The 21,209-nt window shown below is 57.4% G+C and overlaps 3 protein-coding genes across 4 annotated transcripts; 1 reads left to right on the top strand and 2 right to left on the bottom strand.

Annotated features, from left to right (window-relative positions):
- The first annotated feature begins 453 nt into the window (after positions 1-453).
- Positions 454-4,098, top strand: ZBTB39 (zinc finger and BTB domain containing 39). Its single transcript, XM_054649300.2, has 2 exons — positions 454-550; positions 1,825-4,098. Exon 2 carries the CDS (start codon positions 1,918-1,920, stop codon positions 4,045-4,047), a length of 2,130 nt encoding a protein of 709 aa, XP_054505275.1. The 5' UTR covers positions 454-550; positions 1,825-1,917; the 3' UTR covers positions 4,048-4,098.
- Positions 4,099-9,837: 5,739 nt separating this feature from the next.
- ACKR5 (atypical chemokine receptor 5) lies at positions 9,838-14,366 on the bottom strand. Its single transcript, XM_054649303.2, has 2 exons — positions 14,094-14,366; positions 9,838-12,390 (listed from the first exon to the last, which is right to left on the bottom strand). Exons 1-2 carry the CDS (start codon positions 14,224-14,226, stop codon positions 11,288-11,290), a joined length of 1,236 nt encoding a protein of 411 aa, XP_054505278.2. The 5' UTR covers positions 14,227-14,366; the 3' UTR covers positions 9,838-11,287.
- Positions 14,367-18,500: 4,134 nt separating this feature from the next.
- On the bottom strand, positions 18,501-21,201 carry LOC129130623 (retinol dehydrogenase 16-like). Of its 2 annotated transcripts, XM_077192638.1 has the most exons (5): positions 21,081-21,201; positions 20,291-20,938; positions 19,711-19,969; positions 18,796-18,959; positions 18,501-18,721 (listed from the first exon to the last, which is right to left on the bottom strand). In XM_077192638.1, the coding sequence occupies exons 2-5, from the start codon at positions 20,607-20,609 to the stop codon at positions 18,501-18,503; spliced, it is 963 nt and encodes a 320-aa protein (XP_077048753.1). In that variant the 5' UTR covers positions 20,610-20,938; positions 21,081-21,201. The 2 variants fall into 2 exon arrangements, with proteins under 2 accessions (XP_077048753.1, XP_054505125.2); XM_054649150.2 differs by having other exon boundaries at positions 20,291-21,097.
- Between the last annotated feature and the right edge of the window lie 8 nt (positions 21,202-21,209).

Below are 21,209 nucleotides of genomic sequence, written 5' to 3'. Positions count from 1 at the left end.
TGCCTGTCTTCATGCCCCTTCTTTCCGTTCCAGTGTGTAAATACCACACCAGTGTCCGTGTCTGCGTGTCCTCCCCGTGTCCGTCTGTCCCGCCCCGTGTCTGTGTGTCCTGCCCCGTGTCCGTGTCCGTGTGTCCCTCACCGTGTCCGTCTGTCCCGCCCCGTGTCCGTTTGTCCCTCCCTGTGTCCATGTCTCCTGCCCGTGTCCATGTGTCCGTGTCCGTGTCCGTGTGTCCCTCCCCATGTCCATGTGTCCGTGCGTCTCTCCCCGTGTCCATGTGTCCATGTCCATGTCCGTGTGTCCCGCCCCGTGTCCGTGTGTCCCTCCCCGTGTCCGTGTGTCCCTCCCCGTGTCCGTGTGTCCATGTCCGTATCCGCGTCCGTGTGTCCGTGTCCGTGTGTCCCGCCCGGTGCCCCCGCTCCTGTTCCTCCTCTCCGCACGGGGGCGCTGCCGCCGGCGGCTCCCGGAAGGCGGCGCGGGCCGGGGCGGGCGCGGGGCGGGTCGGCGCCTTTGTGTGAGCCGGGCCGGGATGGTGCGGGGCGCCGGGCGGGTAAGGAGCGACCCCCGCCCGCCACCCCCGGCCCCCTCAGGTCTCCCGAGCCGCGTCCCCGCCGCCAGCCCCGCTCCGACCCTCCCCGGAGCCTCCCGCCGCCTTTCGTGGCTCTTCCCGGGGTCCCTTCCTGCCCCGCTCCCCGGGCCCACCGGGGACGCCGCTGTCCCTCCCCTCCATCTCCTCCCGTTTCTACCGGAGCAGCTCCGGGCCTCCCCCCTTCCCGCTGCCCCCCTTCCCTCCGGTTCTTTCCCCTTCTGCCCCATCCCCTCCGCAGGCATCCCCAATTGCCCAGCTGCTTTTTGGGCTGGGCAGCGTTTCCAGAGCCTTCCTCCCGGCATCTTCATCCTCCTCCTCAGCTGCCGGTGGTGTTTTCCCCCATCCCTCCCATCCCCGGGAGAACAGCTCGTTCTCTGGGTTTTGGTTTTTCCCGGAGCTGGGGCAGAGGCAGCTCCAGCCCCTCCAAACTTCTGCTCTTTGCTGCCTTCTGGGCTCGCTGTTCCCTGTCTCAGGACGGGGAATGCGGGGAATTAGGAATAGGGGAATTAAGGATAGAGTTTCCTGGGTAAGTTCGTGAAATCCCAAGAGCTGGTGGGGTGTCTGTGAGCAGGACAGAGGGACAAAAGCAGTGGGACAAGCTGGGAGGAATGGCCGGTGCTGTGGGACAGGTGTGGTGGCAGCTGAGGAATCCGAGAGGTGCTGCCAGGAAATCCCGGGGGAATCCATCCCAGGGGAATCCATCCCGGGGGAATCCATCCAGGGGAATCCATCCCGGGGGAATCCATCCAGGGGAATCCAGAGGCTGGAATGCAGAGAATCCCACCTGGGAGCCTGAAGTCTCCTTGTGGGTCCAGGTGGAATCTGAAGTGAAGGAATGAAGTGGCTGCAGCTGGAGGAGACCTAGAGGCGAATCCAGCTGGCGTGTCCGGCCTGAGTAACATCTCTTTGGAGAGGAGCCTCATCCCCAGCTCGGGAAGAGGGAGAGGTCTGGAACAGGCTCTGGTTTGGTCTCAGGGTCAGCAGGATCTCTGTCCCTGCCCCTGTAGCAGTGGGACCTTCAGGCTGCCTCTGAGAATCTTTTTGTTTTGACTTTGCTGCTTTGCACATCCAGCTTTTCACTTCCCAAAACTGAGCTGACAAGACAGGTTTAGTCCATCTCCAGCTGAGCAGCTGCTCTGTGGCTCCTCAGAAAGTTGGAAAACGGGAGGTATGACCAGAGTGACGTTGCTTTGGTTGTTAAATAACATTTTTTTTTTTGCATTTCCCCTCTGCAGAGCCCCTTGCCCTGCCAATTCCTGCTCCCGCCGCGGATGAGAGCGTGAAGGCCGAGCTGACCAGCAGAAAGGACTCTTAAAGCAGCTGCTAAGATGGGCATGAGGATCAAGCTGCACAGCACCAACCACCCCAACAACCTGCTGAAGGAACTCAACAAGTGCCGCCTCTCCGAGACCATGTGCGACGTCACCATCCTGGTGGGCTCCCGCTCCTTTGCCGCGCACAAGGCCGTGCTGGCCTGTGCTGCTGGCTACTTCCAGAACCTCTTCCTCAACACTGGGCTGGACGCTGCCAGGACCTACGTGGTGGATTTCATCACACCAGCCAACTTTGAGAAGATCCTGAGCTTTGTGTACACCTCGGAGCTCTTCACCGACCTCATCAATGTGGGGGTGATCTACGAGGTGGCGGAGCGGCTGGGCATGGAGGATCTGCTGCAGGCTTGTCACTCCACCTTCCCTGACCTGGAGAGCTCGGCCATCACCAAGCAGCCTGCTCTGTCTGTGGGGGAAGGCAGGGCTGGGGTGCTGAGCAGCACCTCCTCGGAGCAGAGCCACTCTCTGGGGGACATCCGGAGCGGCGCGGAGCATTTCGGCCCCGAGCGGAATTATCTCCTGCACGGGGACGTGGTGGGAAGCTACAAAGAGGATGACAGGAATGCTGTGGGTGAGGCCAGCCAGGCTCTTCCCCTGATGCACCCACAGCAGCCTCCCAAGACAGAGCAGGAGTCTGATGCAGGACAGTTCACACCAGTCACGGGTCTGGGGGCTCAGCCTGGTGGGAATGTGGTGGCACAGACCACTGGCAGCTCCTGCCCTCAGTACAAGGCCCAGAGCAATGGTGACTACAGCAAGGGTGGCTTCTTCCCCACTGACCCCTCCCTGGATGTCTCCACGGGGAGCAATTCCTGCCCCAGCAACAGCGACCACTCCAAAGAGCAGGGATTCGAGCAGATGGATGAGCTCCAGCTGGAGGATTTGGGAGAGGCTGAGCTGCATTTTGAGGATGCTGGAGAAGAGCTGGTCCCATCTGAGGAAGTGATAGAGCTGAGTGATGACAGCGAGGAGGAACTGGCCTTCGAGAGCGACAGCCGGGACAGCAAGGCCATGCCCTGCCAGGTGTGCAAGAAGGTTCTGGAACCCAACATCCAGCTGATCCGCCAGCACGCCAGGGACCACGTGGACCTGCTGACAGGGAACTGCAAGGTCTGTGAGACCCACTTCCAGGACCGTAACTCCAGGGTGACCCACGTGCTGTCCCACATCGGCATCTTCCTCTTCTCCTGCGACATGTGCGAGACCAAGTTCTTCACCCAGTGGCAGCTGACGCTGCACCGGCGGGACGGGGTCTTCGACAACAACGTCATTGTCCACCCCAGCGACCCCCTCCCGGGCAAGGTGGCTGTTTTTGGGGGAGGGCCCGGCCCTGAGCTGGCCTGTGCTGCCTGTGGGAAGCCCTTGGCCAAAGATTTCCAGACGGTCCGGAACCACCTGCTGGAGCACGTGAACCTGAAGAGCCAAACGTGCGGCGTGTGCGACCAGCGGCACCTGAGCCTCTGCAGCCTGCTGTGGCACGCCCTGTCCCACCTGGGCATCTCTGTCTTCTCCTGCTCTGTGTGTGCCAGCAGCTTTGTGGACAGGCAGCTCCTGGAGAAGCACCTGGCCGTGCACCAGCACGTGGAGGAGGCTCTTTTCCAGTGCCACTTCTGCAGCCAGAGCTTCAAGCTGGAGGCCGCTTATCGCTACCACGTCAGCCAGCACAAATGTGGGGGCAGCCTGGACATCCGGGCGGGATTTGGGGAGCGCCTGCAGCCCCAGGGGCTGCCCAAGAGGAAGCTGCCCGAGGAGTTCTTGAGCGAGGATCTGGCGCTGCAGAACCAGCCAGGGAACAGCAAGTACAGCTGCAAGGTTTGTGGCAAGAGGTTTGCCCACACCAGCGAGTTCAACTACCACCGGCGCATCCACACCGGGGAGAAGCCGTACCAGTGCAAGGTGTGCCACAAGTTCTTCCGAGGGCGTTCCACCATCAAGTGTCACCTGAGGACACACTCGGGGGCCCTGATGTATCGCTGCACCGTGTGTGGCCACTACAGCTCCACGCTCAACCTGATGAGCAAGCACATAGGGGTGCACAAGGGCAGCCTCCCGCCAGATTTCACCATCGAGCAGACTTTCATGTACATCATCCATTCCAAAGAGGCTGAGAAAAACACGGATAGCTGATGGGGAAGAAGAGTGTTCATTAATGATGGAGGAGGAGGAAAAAAGGAAAGAGGAGAAAAAAAAAAAAAAGAAACAAACCAAGTTGTTTCGTTTTATTTAATGGTCAGGCATCATGGATGGAATTCTTTTTTGGTTTTGGTTTGATTTTTTAAATTTTATTTTATTATTTTTGGGCCTTCCTAGGGCTTTTTAGATTGGTGGCGTTGTACAAATTAACAGCACGTGAGGTACATCACTGTTTCAAGGAGTCTGTCGTGTTTACTTACCTCTGGTCCTGTTAGAGGCCATCTGTGCTTTTAGCATTTCTCACTAGTTTTTGAGTCTAGATTCTATTTTTCTTTTTTTTTTTTAACCTTTTAGCCCTCTTGACCAGGCTAAGCTTGTCCACAAACTGATGCTGCTAAGATTTTCACACCTGACCTCAGTGGAGAGGGACAGAGCCAGAGCAGGCGCTGGACTCGAAAGGAAAGGAACAAAAGAGAAAGAAAGAAAGAAAGAAAAAAAAAGGAAAGAAAAAAGACATTCTGGGCATCCCTGGTGTTCTGCTGCTACTGCCAGGAGACAAGCAAAGTGTGCTCTGGGGAGAGGAGCAGGAAGCACCCGAGTGTGTAAACAAGGAGGGATCCCAGCAGGGATCAGGAGCAGGGCATTCACACATTCCTGTTTGCTGCCCTGAGACCTGGAGGAGGAGCTGAAGGAGCCCCAGGACCTCCCTGCCGAGCCTGGGCAGAGGTGGCTGTGTGAGCATGGAGATCTCCTGCAGGACTGGAGAGGGAGGGGAAGCTCCCCTGCTCTTTTTGGGGGGATTTGTGGTGGCCCCAGAGAGCCGGGACTCTCCTGGCTCTGCTCTGCCCCAGCAGATGAGTCAGGATGAAGCTGTTGCCTTAAACTCCCTGGAAGGAGGAGGAGGGGGGCCCCTTCTCCTGCCAAAGGGATCCCCCCTCCCTCCCACAGCCTGGACGTGTTCCTGTGGCAAACCTGTGTGCTTGGAGTGATGTGAGTTTGTTCATTCGTGCAGTGGGAGCCACGGCGGCCATGGCTCGGCCTCTGCAGCTGCATGCTGGGCACTTCTGGGGGGGTTCCCTGGGTTTGGGGGGCTCCTCTGGGTTTGGAGGGGCTTTCCTGGGCATGGAGAGGCTTCTCTTGTCATGGGGGGGCTCTCCTGGGCATGGAGAGGCTTCCCTGGGTTTGGAGGGGGCTCTCCTGGGCATGGGGGGCTCTCCTGGGCATAGGGGGCTCTGCTGGGTTTGGGGGGCTCCCCTGGGTTTGGGGGGCTCTCCTGGGTATGGAGGGGCTCTCCTGGGCATGGGGGGCTTCCCTGGGTTTGGGGGGCTCCTCTGGGTTTGGGGGGCTTTCCTGGGCATGGAGAGGCTTCTCTTGTCATGGAGGGGCTCTCCTGGCCATGGGGTGGGCATGGAGGGGCTCTCCTGGGTTTGGAGGGGCTCTCCTGGGCATGGAGGGGCTCTCCTGGGCATGGGGTGGGCATGGAGGGGCTCTCCTGGGCATGGGGGGCTCTCCTGGGCATGGAGGGGCTCCCCTGGGCATGGAGTGGACATGGAGGGGCTCCCCTGGGTGTGGAGGGGCTCTTCTGGGTGTGAGAGGCTCTCCTGGGCATGGGGGGCTCTCCTGGGCTCTCCTGGGCATGGGGGGCTCTCCCCCTCTACATTTCAGTGCCCCTTGGTGCAGGAGGCTCTCCTGGCTATGGGGGTCTCTCTTGACCCTGTGTCAGGTTCACCTCAGCATGGGGGGGGCTCTCCTGGCCAATCCTGGGGTCTTTCCTGGCCATTCCTGGGGGTCTCTCCTGATCACTCCTGGGGTCTCTCCTGGCCATTCCTGGGGTCTCTCCTGCCCCTCCTGGGATCTCTCCTTGCCCTTCCTGGGGTCTCTCCTGGCCAATCCTGGGGGTCTCTCCTGGTCATTCCTGGGGTCTCTCCTTGGCCATTCCTGGGGGTCTCTCCTGGCTATTCCTGGGGTCTCTCCTGGCCAATCCTGGGGTCTTTCCTGGCCATTCCTGGGGTCTCTCCTGATCACTCCTGGGGTCTCTCCTGGTCACTCCTGGGGTCTCTCCTGGCCCCTCCTGGGGGTCTCTCCTGGCCATTCCTGGGGTCTCTCCTGGCCATTCCTGGGGTCTCTCCTGGTCACTCCTGGGGTCTCTCCTTGGCCATTCCTGGGGTCCCTCCTGGCCAATCCTGGGGTCTCTCCTGCCCCTCCTGGGATCTCTCCTTGCCCTTCCTGGGGTCTCTCCTGCCCCTCCTGGGGTCTCTCCTGGCCCCTCCTGGGGTCACTCCTGGGGTCTCTCCTGGCCATTCCTGGGGTCTCTCCTGGCCCCTTCTGGGGTCTCTCCTGGTCCCTCCTGGGGTCTCTCCTGGCCATCCCAGCGAGGTGCCAACAGTGTTAACACTGGGAAGGTCATGGATTGGTTTCTCCCTGTTGTTACCCAGCTTTTTTAGTGGGGCAGAGGTGGGGGGGAGGAACAGATCTTTCCAAGCTGGGATTGCCCTTGGGTAACTCAATTCTACCTCACAAACAAAGAAGTGCTCGGGGCTCTCCAGCCTGGATCAGCCCCTGCACTTCTGTCAAGTTTTGCTGTTACAAAACTAAAACTAAAACTAAAAACTAAACCTAAAAACTAAAACTAAACTAAAACTAGTGATTTGCAAACCCTGGAAACTCACCCTGCTGCCTCCTCCCTGCGAAGGGACACAGGGGAAGGGACACCCAGGAAGGGCCATCCTGCAGTGGGGGCCGAGCTCAGCGAGCTCAGAGCACCCCAGGGTTTCTCTCCCAGCTCCACCAAGGCCTTGGGCAAGTCACCACTTCACCTCTTTGCCTCAGTTTCCTCATCTGTAAAATGAGGGTGGTACCTCCTGTGGTACTGAGCTACCTCCAGGAGCGGGGAGGGTGCCTGGAGCCTGGATTTGGAGAGGGGAGGGAGGCACCAGAGCCAGGCTCAGCTCTGGGTTGGCCTGGGCTGCTGCAGCTCTTGAGTTTTGAGCTCCAGGCTCGTGGTCCTGGTGTCCCTGTGGAGCTGTGCTGAGGTTTTACGAGAGAAATGGGAATTTTGGGAGCGGTGTGGTGCTCTGGGCAGTGGTGGGGCTTTGCTGTGGGCTGCTCTGAGCTGGGTTCCTGTCGTGGAATTGTGGCGTGGATGAGGCTGGGAGGGACCATTGGGGGCCCCACCAGTCACCCCCTCGAGGGTGGAACTCAGGGCTGGGGACAGGGACAGGGATGGACACGACCTGCACTGCTCTGGAGGTGGCTGAGAAGGCTGGGAGAGCCTGGAGAGCCTCCTGGAATGTTCCAGAAGCCGTGGCGAGCTTCAGGGAGGGTCTGCTGAAAAGCAAAAGCCTTTTTGTGCACATAAACCAAAAAGTGAAGCTTTTACACCCAAACACCCAACAGGCACAGCCAGCCCTTGCTCCTGCCTGGGGGGGGGGAAAAGCAGGAGCCCCCCCATTGCTGCTGGTTCTGACGCAGGGAATTTCTGTTGTGGTTAGAGCAGATGATTCCCACCTGGAACACCCCAAATCTGCACTGCAGGGGCTGCAGGGGTGGGTCTGACCCTGCTGCTGCTCCTGGGGGTGGCTCCCAGGGGGCTCAGAGACCTGAGGGGGGCTCCTGAGCCTTTGGGGTGGGCAGGGGGTGTCACCCCTGTCCCCAGCCTGCTCCAGCTCAGGGCTGGGAGAGCCAAAACCAGCTGGGATTTCATTCCCCACCACCACCACTACGGGCAAACCTGGCTCTCTCCTGTCCCCACTGCCCCTGGTGGGGACTGTGGGGACACCAAGCCCGGTGGTGTTGGCCTCCCCCGGGGTTGGCAAAGTGCTGTGGGATTCCTGGGGGACGAGAGGGGAAATTCTGGCAGCATCCAGGTCACGGAGCCTTCCCCAAGGCCAGGCTCTCTCCCACCCCCAAAACACAAAATTCGCTTTTCCCCTGTTCTCAGTGGATCTCAGTGGATCCACCCCCAAAAACACAAAATTCGCTTTTCCCCCGTTCTCAGTGGATCTCAGTGGATCCACCCCCAAAAACACAAAATTCGCTTTTCCCCTGTTCTCAGTGGATCTCAGTGGATCCACCCCCAAAAACACAAAATTCGCTTTTCCCCCGTTCTCAGTGGATCCGGGTCTGTCAGCAGAGAAATTGAGCAGAAGAAGAAAGAAAGGAAGAAAGAAAGGAAGGAAGAACAAGAGTTGAATTTGCTGTCTAACCTTTTTTGTTAAGTTAATCGTAGGTACTGACCTCCTGCTATTTAAGTGTTTACTATCTATTTGCTGTAAAGTTTTGTATATTTTGTAAACTTCTCCCCTCCCCACACCCCTTCCCCGAATCGTAGATGTCTAAAATCGTTGTACATTGGGTTCTTTTCTACTCCATTGTTCAGCACAAAGTGTGGTTTTTATTTAGAATAATAAAACGGAAAACGTTGACCTCTTGTGCAGCTGCTTTTTTTTAATAAAATGTTTTCCTCACAGGAACGCCTGGGGAGACCAGGTGAGGCCATCCCTGGGTTTGTGGCTCGGGGGGAGCAGTTTGGGACATTCCTGTGGGCTACAGGAGCAGGAGGGAGTGAGGGGTGGGAGCAGAGCCCACCCATTGGGCAATCCCAGGGTTTGTGTGCCTGGATGAGCCTTTTCTGCCAGGAACTGGGGCTCCACGGGCTGGGAAATGAGTTCAAAATGGTTCTGAGGGGTCTGGAGCAGAGGAGAGGGTGTGGGAGCTGGGTTTGGTTAGTCTGGAGAAGAGGAGGCCGAGAGGGGGCTCCATCAATCCATAAAAATATCTCAAATATCTCAGAGGGGGCTCCATCAATCCATAAAAATATCTCAAATATCTCAGAGGGGGCTCCATCAATCCATAAAAATATCTCGGATTTCTCATTTGAGAGGGGATCTCAACAATCCATAAAAATATCTCAAATATCTCAGAGGGGATTCCATCAATCCATAAAAATATCTCAGATTTCTCATTTGAGAGGGGATCTCAACAATCCATAAAAATATCTCAGATTTCTCATTTGAGCGGGGATTCTATCAATCCATTAAAATATCTCAAATATCCATATAAATATCTCATTTGAGAGGGGATCTCGTGAATCCATAAAAACATCTCAGATTTCTCAGATTAATCCATAAAAATATCTCAAATATCCATATAAATATCTCATTTGAGAGGGGATCTCGTGAATCCATAAAAACATCTCAGATTTCTCAGATTTCTCAGATTAATCCATAAAAATATCTCAGATATCTCAGAGGGGATTTCATCAATCCATAAAATTATCTCTGATTTCTCATTTGAGAGGGGACCTTTTTAATCCATAAAATTATCTCAAATATCTCAGAGGGGATTTCATCAATCCATAAAAACATCTCAGATATCTCAGAGGAGATCTTGTCAATCCATAAAAATATCTCAGATTTCTCATTTGAGAGGGGATCCCAACAATCCATAAAAATATCTCAGATATATCCCAAACAATCCATAAAAATATCTCAGATTTCTCATTTGGGAGGAGATCTCATCAATCCATAAAAACACCTCAAGGGTGGGTGCCAAGAGGACGGTGCCAAACTTTTCAGTGGTGTGACAGGACAAGGAGCAACAGCCATAAATGAAACCACAAGAAATTCCACCTTGACACAAGGAAGAATTTCCCATGGAGGTGAGAGCAATTTATTTGAGACCACTCTGGCCCTTAAGTTTATGGACAAAAGTGCAGAGAAATTAAAGACAGTTAAAAAATTAAGTTTATTAGGTGAAAAATACCAAATTTTACATGTTGAAGTATCTTGAATATAGTTTTGCCCTGGTGAGAGGCTGGTTTTGTGTTTATCTTCCATTTCTTGGTTGGAAATGGGAGGGAATTAACAAAGGGAAGCTCAGGGAGGATTTGGGATCAGGGAATGAAGGTGGTGGGTGCAGATCCCAGCCTGGAGGGGTCTCACAGGAACAGAGAAGGGAATTCCTGAGCAGGGAATTCTGACCCTGCTGGAGCCTTCCCGGGGTTTCTGTGTAAGAGCTGGGTTGGGATTGTTGTCCTGGGGTAAAAAGGAACATCCCTGCAGAAGAAACCCTGAGGAATTCAGGATTTTACCCCATCGGGGACGCCTGGAAGGGGCAGAGCTTTCCCAGCCAGCCCTGTGATAACCCCACATCCTGGCCAGGGGCTTCTCCTGGGACATCCTGCTCCCAGCCCTGAGCCAGCATCCTGTCCCCAGAAACTGCTTATGCTTTGCTTTTTTTCACCAAGTGCTCCTCCAGCAGCTCAAGGCCTTTGGTGGATTTATGGCGTCTCTGGCACCTTCCCCCAGTAAAGGCCCTGACCCCCAGCACGTGACTGAGATCAGGACCCACACACAAGGATGAACTTTCTCCGGATTCTCCAGTTCCTTGCACGGCACAAACGCAGCCCCTGCTCCAGCTCTGAGGATTTCTGCACATCCCTGCACTCCCGCGGGGGCTTTGGTGGAAGGGGAAGGGATGTTGGGGCTTGTTGGAGTTGAGAAATCCACCCAGTGGCCATAAAAACCTGCCAGGGAATGCTCCAGAGGAGTTAATGGGATGGGGGATCCAAAGTTAGTCTGAGCAGCCTTTCCCAGTAAAACCCAGTTTAGCCATCGCTAATTTAAAATTTGTAAAAAATTTACAGCCAGCTTTGCGAAATTGCCCTGAAGGAGTGGCTGATTTGAATCCAAATTGTTCCTCCTCTCCCTCAGGTCTGTGCCCTGCTCAGCCCCTTGGGCTGCTTCGCCTTCATCTCTCAAAAATCAGGCTCTGGATGTTGCTGGGCATTATGGGGGGAGGTTTGAGTTCCAAACTCCTCCTTTCCCACTCGGGATGGCGCTCACCAGGCAGTGCCATGCCCAGGGCTGGGGGCCAGGGGCAGTTTGGAGGGGCAGGAACCCCTGTGGTGGGGCAGATGCTGCACCCCAACCCCACAGCTTGATGGGGCTCTGATCTTGGGGCTGTGTCAGGCACGGAGTGGAGTAACAAACTTTATTATTGCAAGGGAATCTAATGTTCTTATCAAACAGGGAACATAATTTTCTCTTATCCTTCCTTTAGGTTGGACACGACAGCGCTCCAGAGGCAAGATGTCCATAGCTCCCAGCTCTCCTCAAAGCTGGCACAGGAAGTGCCCGGCCAAGCAGGGCTGTGCCCAAGCAAATCATGTCCTCAGCAGCAGGAAAACCAATCCCACTGTCCCCAGGGAGCCACGAGGAGAGTCTGACCCCCCTCAGTTGGGAGGGCTGCTGTCCTTCGCGATGACTATGGAGTGCTGCGTGCCGGAGGAGGAATTTCCAGCTCCCTTCTGGCCACCGTGGTCCTTGGGGATGTACTTGACCACAGCAGAGATGAGTTTGCTGCGGAAGTTCTTGCTGAGGAAGTTGTAGAGGATGGGGTTGACGACGCAGTGGAGCAGCGTGAAGCAGTCGATGATGTCGTAGAAGAAGTAGAGGAGGTGGGCGAAGGTGCAGTGCAGGATGATGTGGTTGCCCTCGAGGGTGAGCAGGGTCAGCACGACGTGGAAGGGCAGCCAGCTGAGCAGGAACACCCCGATGTAGGCGTAGATGAGCAGGCAGTGCTTGCGGCTCTCGGGCTTGGCGCGCCGCAGGAAGCGCGCCGTCAGCACGTTGAACGCCGCGATGATGGGGAAGGGGATGAGGAAGCCCACGGTGGTGGTGGCCAGGCTGACCGCCAGAGCCCACTCGTCGTAGGTCTCAAAAGGAGCCATGAAGATGCAGATGGGCTCCCCAGTGTTGACCAGCTGCATGTGGGCCACCTCCAGCACGGGGATGGCGGCGGCCAGGAGCCAGCAGCCGGCGCAGACGGCGCGGCGCGCGCGGTGCTGGTGCCGCTGCCAGAAGAGGGAGGAGCTGGTCAGGGTCACGTAGCGATCCACGCTCAGGCAGGTGAGGAAGAAGATGCTGGCGTACATGTTGGCGAAGTAGAAGTAGTGGGTGAAGCGGCAGAGGAAGCTGCCCCAGAGCCAGGTGTAATCCAGCATCACCTCCAGCATCCAGATGGGCAGCGAGAGCAGCACGCCCAGGTCAGCGATGGCCATGTTGATGACGTACAGGTTGACCAAACTCTTGGTGCCCCGTGTCTGCCAGTTGACCCAGATGACGAGGAGGTTCTCCACCAAGCCCACCACGAAGATGACCAGGTAGAGGATGAAGAGAACCACTCGTTTGACGTTCTCGTCCAGGCTGAACTCGCAGAAGGTGTAGGTGTGGTTCAGGAGGTAGAACAGCTCGGACAGGTTGTGGTAGTCGCCGTACTCACTCGGGACAGTGTGTGTCTCCATGGGGACAGTGGTCACCTCGGCCATCCTGGTGGCTGCAAGAAAGGGAGAGCACTGAGCTGGGCAGGCTGAGACAGAGAGCCCTCGTGTGGGGCTCAGAAAGGTCCTTCTGGGAGCTTCCAACCCCATTTTTACTCCCACGGTGACTCCCTACATCAACCCTCAAAAGATGCTGTGTCCACCCAGGTGATCTCCTCACATAAATTCCAGCCACAAACGAAAATCACCACTTCTGGTGGCTGTCCCCTGTCCCAGAGCTTGGCCTGGGACACAGAGAGGAGTTGGTGGCTCTGTCCCAGAGGCAGCTCCAGGCAGCTCCAGATCCTTCTGGGAGCTTCCAACCCCATTTTTACTCCCACGGTGACTCCCTACATCAACCCTCAAAAGATGCTGTGTCCACCCAGGTGATCCCCTCATACAAATTCCAGACACAAACGAAAATTACCACATGTGGTGGCTATCCCCTGTCCCAGAGCTTGGCCTGGGACACAGAGAGGAGTTGGTGCCTCTGTCCCAGAGGCAGCTCCAGCGGGAAAGCCACCGCTCCCACCCGAGCCCTCGGGGCGTGATCGCTCCCAGCCACCCTCACCCTGCCGGGAGCCATCGGGACATCCAAGTAGGTGACAAAATGACACATTTCAGGGAAACGCAGACCTGAACATCCTCTAAATGCCCCAAGTGAGAGCCCCGATCCCAGCACGGCGAAGAGGCTGCGGAGCCTGTCCAGCCTCGGGCTGCTGGAGCAGCCGCTCCCTCGGGAATGTGCCCAGGAGCCGCCGTTCCCTTGGGAATCCTGCGGGATTCTGCCCTCCCAGCGGGGTTTTCCCGCTTCATTTGGAGCCTGGCAAGCCAGGAGCGAGCCACAGCTGGTGCCACCCGTGAGTGTCACCCCTGTGGCACCCACCGGCCCCAAAGCCGGGGCGGGCTGGAGCTGCCACCCCCAGGGATCCTGAACGTCCCGTCCTCTCTCTGCCCTGCAGGTCCTGAGAGGCTGCTGGGGCTGAGGAGAGGCAGGACAGATGGACGGGAGAGGGGACAGACGGACAGGAGAAGGGATGGAGAGATGGGCGAGGGGAGAGATGGATGGTGAAGGGGACAGACGGACAGGAGAAGGGACAGGCAGACAGGAGCAGGGACAGACAAACAGGAGAAGGGACAGACAAACGGGAGAAGGGATGGACAGGTGGGAGAGGGGACAGATGGACAGGAGAACAGACAGACAAACAGGAGAAGGGACAGATGGATGGGAGAGAGGACAGATGGATGTTAAAGGGGACAGACGGACAGGAGAAGGGACAGACAAATGGGAGAAGGGATGGACAGGCAGGAGAGGGGACAGATGGACAAGAGAAGGGACAGGCAGACAGGAGCAGGGACAGACAAACAGGAGAGGGGACGGATGGATAGGAGATGGGACAGACGGACAGGAGAAGGGACAGACAAACAGGAGAAGGGACAGACAAACAGGAGAGGGGACGGACAGATGGAAGAGGGGACAGATGGACAGGAGAAGGGACAGGCAGACAGGAGAAGGGACAGACAGGACCAGGGACAGGCAGACGGGAGAGAGGACAGACGGATGAGCGAGGGGATAGATGGATGGTAGAGGGGACAGACAGGCAGACAGGACCAGGGACAGACAAACGGGAGAAGGGACAGACAGATGAGAGAGGGGACAGATGGACGGTAAACAGGACAGACAGAAGGAACGGAGGGAGCAGGGACGGCGCTGCCTCACCTGCGGCTGCGCTGGGGCTGCTCGGGAGCGGGGGGATCCTCTCGGCTCGGCAGCTCAGGCGCCTCTGGGCACGGAGCTCGGGTGGGCTTGGTGGCCGCTGGCTGGGCAGGAAATGAGCGGCGTGCTGCGACATCCTGAGCCCGGCGCGGGGACATTTCACGGCATTCCCAGCGCCGGGACTCGGCTCCGCTTTGATTTCGCCGCAGGGTGGGGACGGACCCGGGGAGGCGCCGAGGAGGTGTCGGTGTGGAAGCCGCAGGTGCCCGGGGATGGATGGTGTGGGAATCAACAGAATCAGAGGGTTTGGGGAAAGCTGCAAAAGGCAGGGCCCAGAGACAGCAGAACTGTGATTAGAGCCAAGCAGCAGCCATGAGATTGGTCGGCAGAAAAATTATTTAAACTGTAGAAAGGCAAGGACAAATAGAACAATGGTCTGTGTATTAACGCTTGTCAGAATAACTCTCTAAGCTACAGAAAAGTTTATCTAGCAAGATATTAGGAAGGTTAAAGCTTAATAATGGAGCTCTGTGCGTTGTGCTTTAGGGCTTACAAGTAAATATTGTATTCAAAATAAGCAAGCATTGTTTTAACCAAAGGTACCTGTGCTTATGGTGATTGGATAGAACTACTGTCAATGTGCTTTTGTTTTGTGGGATTGGTCAAGAAGCTCATAAAGTGAGTTATAACTTATATAATATAACTATATATATAACTATATATATATATATATATATAATATAGCTATAATTAAATTCTTAGTCTGCTGCCTGGGACGTGAGCTGCTGGCATCTTCCCATTGTCATAACCATGCAATGAGACCGATGCTGGAAAATCAAACAGCTCAAGGCAGTTCCACAGCAGCCCCGTCCCGTTTGTGGTCTGTAAAGAGCCCCCCTATGGCCATAGATGGGGGTCCCCGAGGCTTCCTGAGTGTCCCCTCCACTGTCACCACGCTGAGATAAGAGGTCGGATCCTGCCTGGATGGGGAAAACACACCCCAGGTCCTGCCCCAGCTCTGAGGGGTCGGGTTATACCAAAAACACCAAAGCTGTCCCTGATGCCACCCCCGTATCAGGGCGAGCCCGGGGGTTTGTTCGGTGGGGAAGGGCTGAAGGCTGAGCTCTCTGCCCGCTGGCAGATGGATGTGGCCAGAGAAGCACCTCTGGCCTGGCAGCAATTAATCACAGAGCCTTGATTGCCCCGCGGCCTGACAGGGGAAGCCCAAGCCTTGCCCCGGCGCTGGGGAAGGGGCTGATAGGGCAGAAAATTTTGCATGGGGCTGCAAGTCCTGCGAAACAATTGCAGGAAATCTCCTTTTTTTTCCAGCGCAGCCAAGACTGCGGGATCAACAATCGGCTCGGAAGGAAGGCTCGGGGAGCGGGGAAGCGCCAGGGCGCTGATAAGGCGGAGCTCACAACAACAAACCCAGCGCCGCTGACCTCGTGTGCAGGTACCAGCCCCGGCAGGAGCGGCTGCCAAACAGGAACTCGGCAGTTTCGGGCACATTTTGGGTCAGTTGGGGTCGTGGGGGTGGTGAGGGGCTGGGGGGATTTATCCCATCCGAAAGGGAAGCAATGCTCTGCTGGTTTTGTTTAACAGATCAGGCGATTTTTACACCGAATTCTGGGGCTGAGCAGGATCTGGGAGCTGTCAAGGATTTTGCAGGAGTTCTGAGCATGGTGGGAGCAGCAAGGTTTTGGGAGCTGGTTGGATTTCCAAGTTGGGTTGGGACAGGCAGCTTGTAGCTATGATATTTTCTGAAAAATATTTTTTTTTAGGATTTTTTTCTCCTGAGAAGCCTCAAGAACAAAATGTAAACATTGATTATCTGCTGCTGTGGAATGCAATAGGTGGATCTGTGATTGATCTCATATGGTTGTTTCTAATTAATGTCCAATCACAGTCCGGCTGTCTCGGACTCTCTGGTCAGTCACAAGATTTTATTATCATTCCATTCCTACTCTATTCCTTCAAGCCTTCAGATGAAAATCCTTTCTTCTATTCTTTTAGTACAGTTTTAATATAATACATTTATCATAAAATGATCAATCAGCCTTTCTGAAACAGACACGTTTTATGAAAAAATCCTTTCCTTAGGATTTTTTCCTCCTGAGAAGCCTCAAGAACCAAATGTAAACATTTATTATCTGCTGCTGTGGAATGCAACAGGTGGATCTGTGATTGGTCTCATGTGGTTGTTTCTAATTAATGGCAAATCACAGTCCGGCTGTCTCGGACTCCCTGTCCGAGCCACAAACTTTTGTTATTCGTTCTTTCTTTTTCTATTCTTAGCCAGCCTTCTGATGAAATCCTTTCTCCTATTCTTTTAGTATAGTTTTAATATAATATATATCATAAAACAATAAATCAAGCTTTTTGAATCATGGACTCAGATCCTCGTCTCTTCCCTCATCCTCAGACCCCTGTGAACACGGGCACAGCAGCTCAGCCCCTTCTGCCCATCCCTGCCACAATATTGGGGTGCCCCAAGGCTCTCAGCACCCCAAATGTGCCCCCAGGAGCCCCCAGCCTCATTCAGGGCCTGCAGAGGTGAGCTCCAGGCAGAGGCAGCGCCAGGGATCCGCAATTCCCAAACTCCTTCCCTCCCCTGGCAGCCGTGGTGCTGCCGGAGGGATTTGGGCGCAATTTGGTGTCCCAGGGCAGGTACAGCCAAGGCTGCAGCTCCGGGAGGGTTGGAACGCCACATCCCGGCCCCGAACGCGACCCGCGGGGGCTGCCTGAAGCATTTTGGATTTTCTAAGCCAAAGAAAACACTTGGGAAAAGCTTCCTCGGCCGGGGAAGCAGCTCGGCGAGGCTGAAGGCGGCTTGTGCAAGGTCCCGGCTCCTCCTCACCCCTCTCGCATCTCGGGGGTCCCGGTCCAGCTTGGGCTCGGGACCGCATCCCCTTATCCTTGCCAGAGCTGGGGGGGTTGAGTGGGTGCTGCTCCGGTGCCGCAAGCAAATGCACAACCCCAGAGACCTGCCCCGGAGCTGCTGATCGCTAATCAGCTCTTAATTAGCTCGATGAGTGACGCGGGGATCACCGCCCACGAGCCCAGGGGATGGATGAACACAGCTCTGCCTTTCCCAGCCCGTTTATCCCGGGTCATGCTGTGCCCAGGGGATGGATGAACACGGCTCTGCCTTTCCCAGCCCCTTTATCCCGGGATATGCCCAGGGGATGGATGAACACAGCTCTGCCTTTCCCAGCCCCTTTATCCCGGGTCACGCCGTGCCCAGGGGATGGATGAACACGGCTCTGCCTTTCCCAGCCTGTTTATCCTGGGATACGCCGTGACCAGGGCATGGATGAACACGGCTCTGCCTTTCCCAGCCCGTTTATCCCGGGATATGCCCAGGGCATGGATGAACACGGCTCTGCCTTTCCCAGCCCCTTTATCCCGGGATATGCCCAGGGCATGGATGAACACGGCTCTGCCTTTCCCAGCCCCTTTATCCCGGGATGTGCCGTGCCCAGGGCATGGATGAACACGGCTCTGCCTTTCCCAGCCCGTTTATCCCGGGTCATGCCGTGCCCAGGGCATGGATGAACACGGCTCTGCCTTTCCCAGCCCCTTTATCCCGGGTCATGCCGTGCTCAGGGGATGGATGAACACAGCTCTGCCTTTCCCAGCCCGTTCATCCCGGGATGTGCCGTGCCCAGGGCATGGATAAACACGGCTCTGCCTTTCCTAGCTCGGTCCCTGCCAGCTCAGCCGGGATATCCCGGGTTATGCCATGCCCAGGGGATGGATAAACACGGCTCTGCCTTTCCCAGCTCGTTTATCCCGGGATATGCCCAGGGCATGGATGAACACAGCTCTGCCTTTCCCAGCCCGTTTATCCCGGGATGTGCCGTGCCCAAGGGATGGATAAACACGGCTCTGCCTTTCCCAGCCCCTTTATCCCGGGACATGCCGTGCCCAGGGCATGGATGAACACAGCTCTGCCTTTCCCAGCCCGTTTATCCCGGGTCACGCCGTGCCCAGGGCATGGATGAACACGGCTCTGCCTTTCCCAGCCCCTTTATCCCGGGATATGCCCAGGACATGGATGAACACGGCTCTGCCTTTCCCAGCCCCTTTATCCCGGGATATGCCCAGGGCATGGATGAACACGGCTCTGCCTTTCCCAGCCCGTTTATCCCGGGTCACGCCGTGCCCAGGGGATGGATGAACACGGCTCTGCCTTTCCCGGCTCGGTCCCTGCAGCCGAGCCGGGATATCCCGGGTTATGCAGCTGCTCTGGGCACAGACAGAGACCGGGATTCTCCCACGGGACCCCTCGGTGGTCACCGGCACCGTGGCCAAGTGACCATGGGACACCTCCAGCATTGCACCGCCTTTATTGAGCACCTCCCCGAGGCGCTGAGACACCCACGGGCCATGTCCCCGCTCTGGTGGCCCTCAGGGGACGCCGCTGGCCGGGATGGGCAGGAAGAAGCCGATGATGGTGTCGGACAGCCAGGCCGGGCAGTAGCTGAGGGGCAGGAAGATGAGCCGGGCATCCCAGCCGGCGGCGTAGCGGCTGCGGGGACAGCGGGACAGCAGCGCGTGTGTCATGGCATCGGTGACATGCGACAGGCGGGAGCTGCTCAGGCGGTGCAGCAGCGCGGTGCTCTTGGCATCTGGGTGGGCACAAGGGGCTCAGAGGGATGGAGGTGGGATCGGGGGTGGCGGTGCGATGTGGGGATGGACTCACATTTGTCCACGTAGTGGCGGCCGTAGGCTGCCTGGGTTTCTGCAGGGAGACGCTCCCAGAGGCGAAGGAAGCCCTTCACCAGCGGGACGGGGTCGATCATGCCCGTCTGGAAGCCTCCAGGCTCGATGATGGAGACCTGCACCCCGAAGGGACGCAGCTCCCGCCTGCCCGAGGTGGGGGCGTCAGCGGGAGCTGCTGCCCCGAGGGGCGCAGAGATCGGGGGGGAGTTTGTGGCACCCCCCAGGCGTTCTGGCATGGGCACAGGGGAACCCCGTCCTTGCTCCAGGGACCCTCTTGGATCCTGAGACATCCCTGGACCCCCCTGGATCCCGGGATCCTGGAATCCCCCTGAACCTCAGTGCCTCGGGACCACCCCAGACCCTGGAGCATTCCCAGATCCTGGGACCTCCCTAAATCTCAGTGCCCCAGGACCCCTCTGGATCCCAGGATCTTGGAATCCCCCTGAACCTCAGTGCCTCGGGACCACCCCAGACCCTGGAGCATTCCCAGATCCTGGGACCTCCCTAAATCTCAGTGCCCCAGGAACCCCCTGGATCCCGGGATTCTGGAATCCCCCTGAACCTCGGTGCTTCAGGACCACCCCAGACCCCGGAGCATTCCCAGATCCTTAGACCTCCCCAAACCTCAGTTCCCCAGGACCCCTCTGGACACCAGAACCCCGGGCCCAGGGGCACCCCGGGACATCCTGCACTGGTCCATCCGGATCTCCTTGAAACCCTTCCCCTGCTTGCACACCCACGGCTCCAGCCCTGCCCACGCTCCCAACCCTCTTGTGGTCAGCGTTTCACAACCTCTCTGGGGAAAATGCAACCGGGAGTAAACAGACAAATAAAAACCCCGCCCGAGGACAGCGGGGAGAGCACGGGAGAGCTCCGGGGGCTGCCAGAACCGTACCTGAGGCTGTCAGAGAAGGCTTCCACGCCGTGCTTGGAGATGCAGTAGCCTCCACCGAAACAGGACACACGGCCCATCACGCTGGCCACGTTGACCACGCGGCCCCGCGCCCGCCGCACCAGCGGCAGGAGGCTCAGAGTCACCTCCACCAGCCCCACCAGGTTGACATTCAGCACCTTGACAAAGTCCTCCTTGCTCAGCCACTCGTTTGGGGCGGTGGGGATGGCGATACCTGCGTTGTTCACCAGCCCCCAGAGCCCTGCGGAGGGGATGGGATGAGCTGGGGCTGTCCCAAAGCTCACAGCCCAGTGCCAGTTGAGTGGGCAAGGTGGCAGGAGAGCTGTTGGGGTAATCAGCTCTTAATTAGCGGGTTTTCAGGGAGAAAAGGCTGAAAGCTGAACTCTCAGCCCGGGCAGCGCTCCTGCAGGAGCTGATGGCAGACGGATGTCGCCAGAGAAGCGACAGGCATTAATTCCAGAGCCGTCATTGCCCCGCAGCCTGGCAGGGGAAGCCAGAGGGGACACCAGGGTGACACCAGGGTGACACCAGGGTGACACCAGGGCTATCGAGCCCTGTTTACCTTGATCCCCCACACGCTCGCGGACCCAGGCGGTGGCATGGGCGATGCTCTTGCTGCAGGTGACGTCCAGCAGGACGGTCTGCAGGCGCTCGGAGGTGACGGCCCGCAGCTGCGCGGCCCCGCTGGCCGTCAGGCAGGCGGCCAGCACCCGCAGCCCCCGCGCGTCCAGCTGCCGAGCCAGCAGCTCCCCGAAGCCGCTGTCGCATCCCGTGATCAGCACGTGCTTCTCCGAGAGCCGCGGCACCGTCTGCCGCTCCCGGTGCCAGCGGCGCAGCAGGAGCAGCCCCAGCAGCGCGGCCACCGCCGCGTACGGCCACATCCTCGGCGGTGGCACCGCTCGGGGCCAGCCCCTGCTCCAGCCGCATTTGTAGGGCCGGGATTGCGGCAGCTCCCGGCCCGGGGTGAGGTTTGCGCTCCTGATTTGTAGCTTTGGTAATTCCCGGCTTTGCCTCGCAACACTTTTGGCTGTGCCTGGGGCTCTGCTCTGCCCCAAGGTGGATCCCAAGGCCCCACGGTGCTGGATTTGGTGGAACCTTCCAGACACCACCAGCAGCACCAACCCCTGGATCTTTCCCTCTCTCCCAGCGTTGGTGGGCAACAGTGTCCCCAAATGTGGTGATGGAGCAGGACAGTGTCCCCCAGTCAGCTCTGCAGGAGGAGGAGGAGGAGGAGGAAGCAGAGCAGGAGGATTCTGTAAGAAGCTGCCCAGTTTTTTGCTTAGAAGGAAATCTGCTCAGGTTTGTGGAACAAGTTTCTCTCAGACTGGAACAAGTCTGGCATGTGCCAATACCTGAGGGGCCAGCCTGGGCAAGTCCCCTGGCAACTTGTCCAGGGCTGGATCCTGAATGCAGCAGGTGCTCAAAGGAAGAGCCGGAGCCTCCAGGCACAGCCTCAGCGCCACAGCCTGAGTGACACCACG

Source organism: Agelaius phoeniceus, chromosome 35 (genome assembly GCF_051311805.1).
Source record: "Agelaius phoeniceus isolate bAgePho1 chromosome 35, bAgePho1.hap1, whole genome shotgun sequence".
Taxonomy (NCBI): domain Eukaryota; kingdom Metazoa; phylum Chordata; class Aves; order Passeriformes; family Icteridae; genus Agelaius; species Agelaius phoeniceus.
The sequence above is the reverse complement of the archived record's forward strand: the minus strand, read 5'-3'. Positions and strand labels throughout refer to the sequence as shown.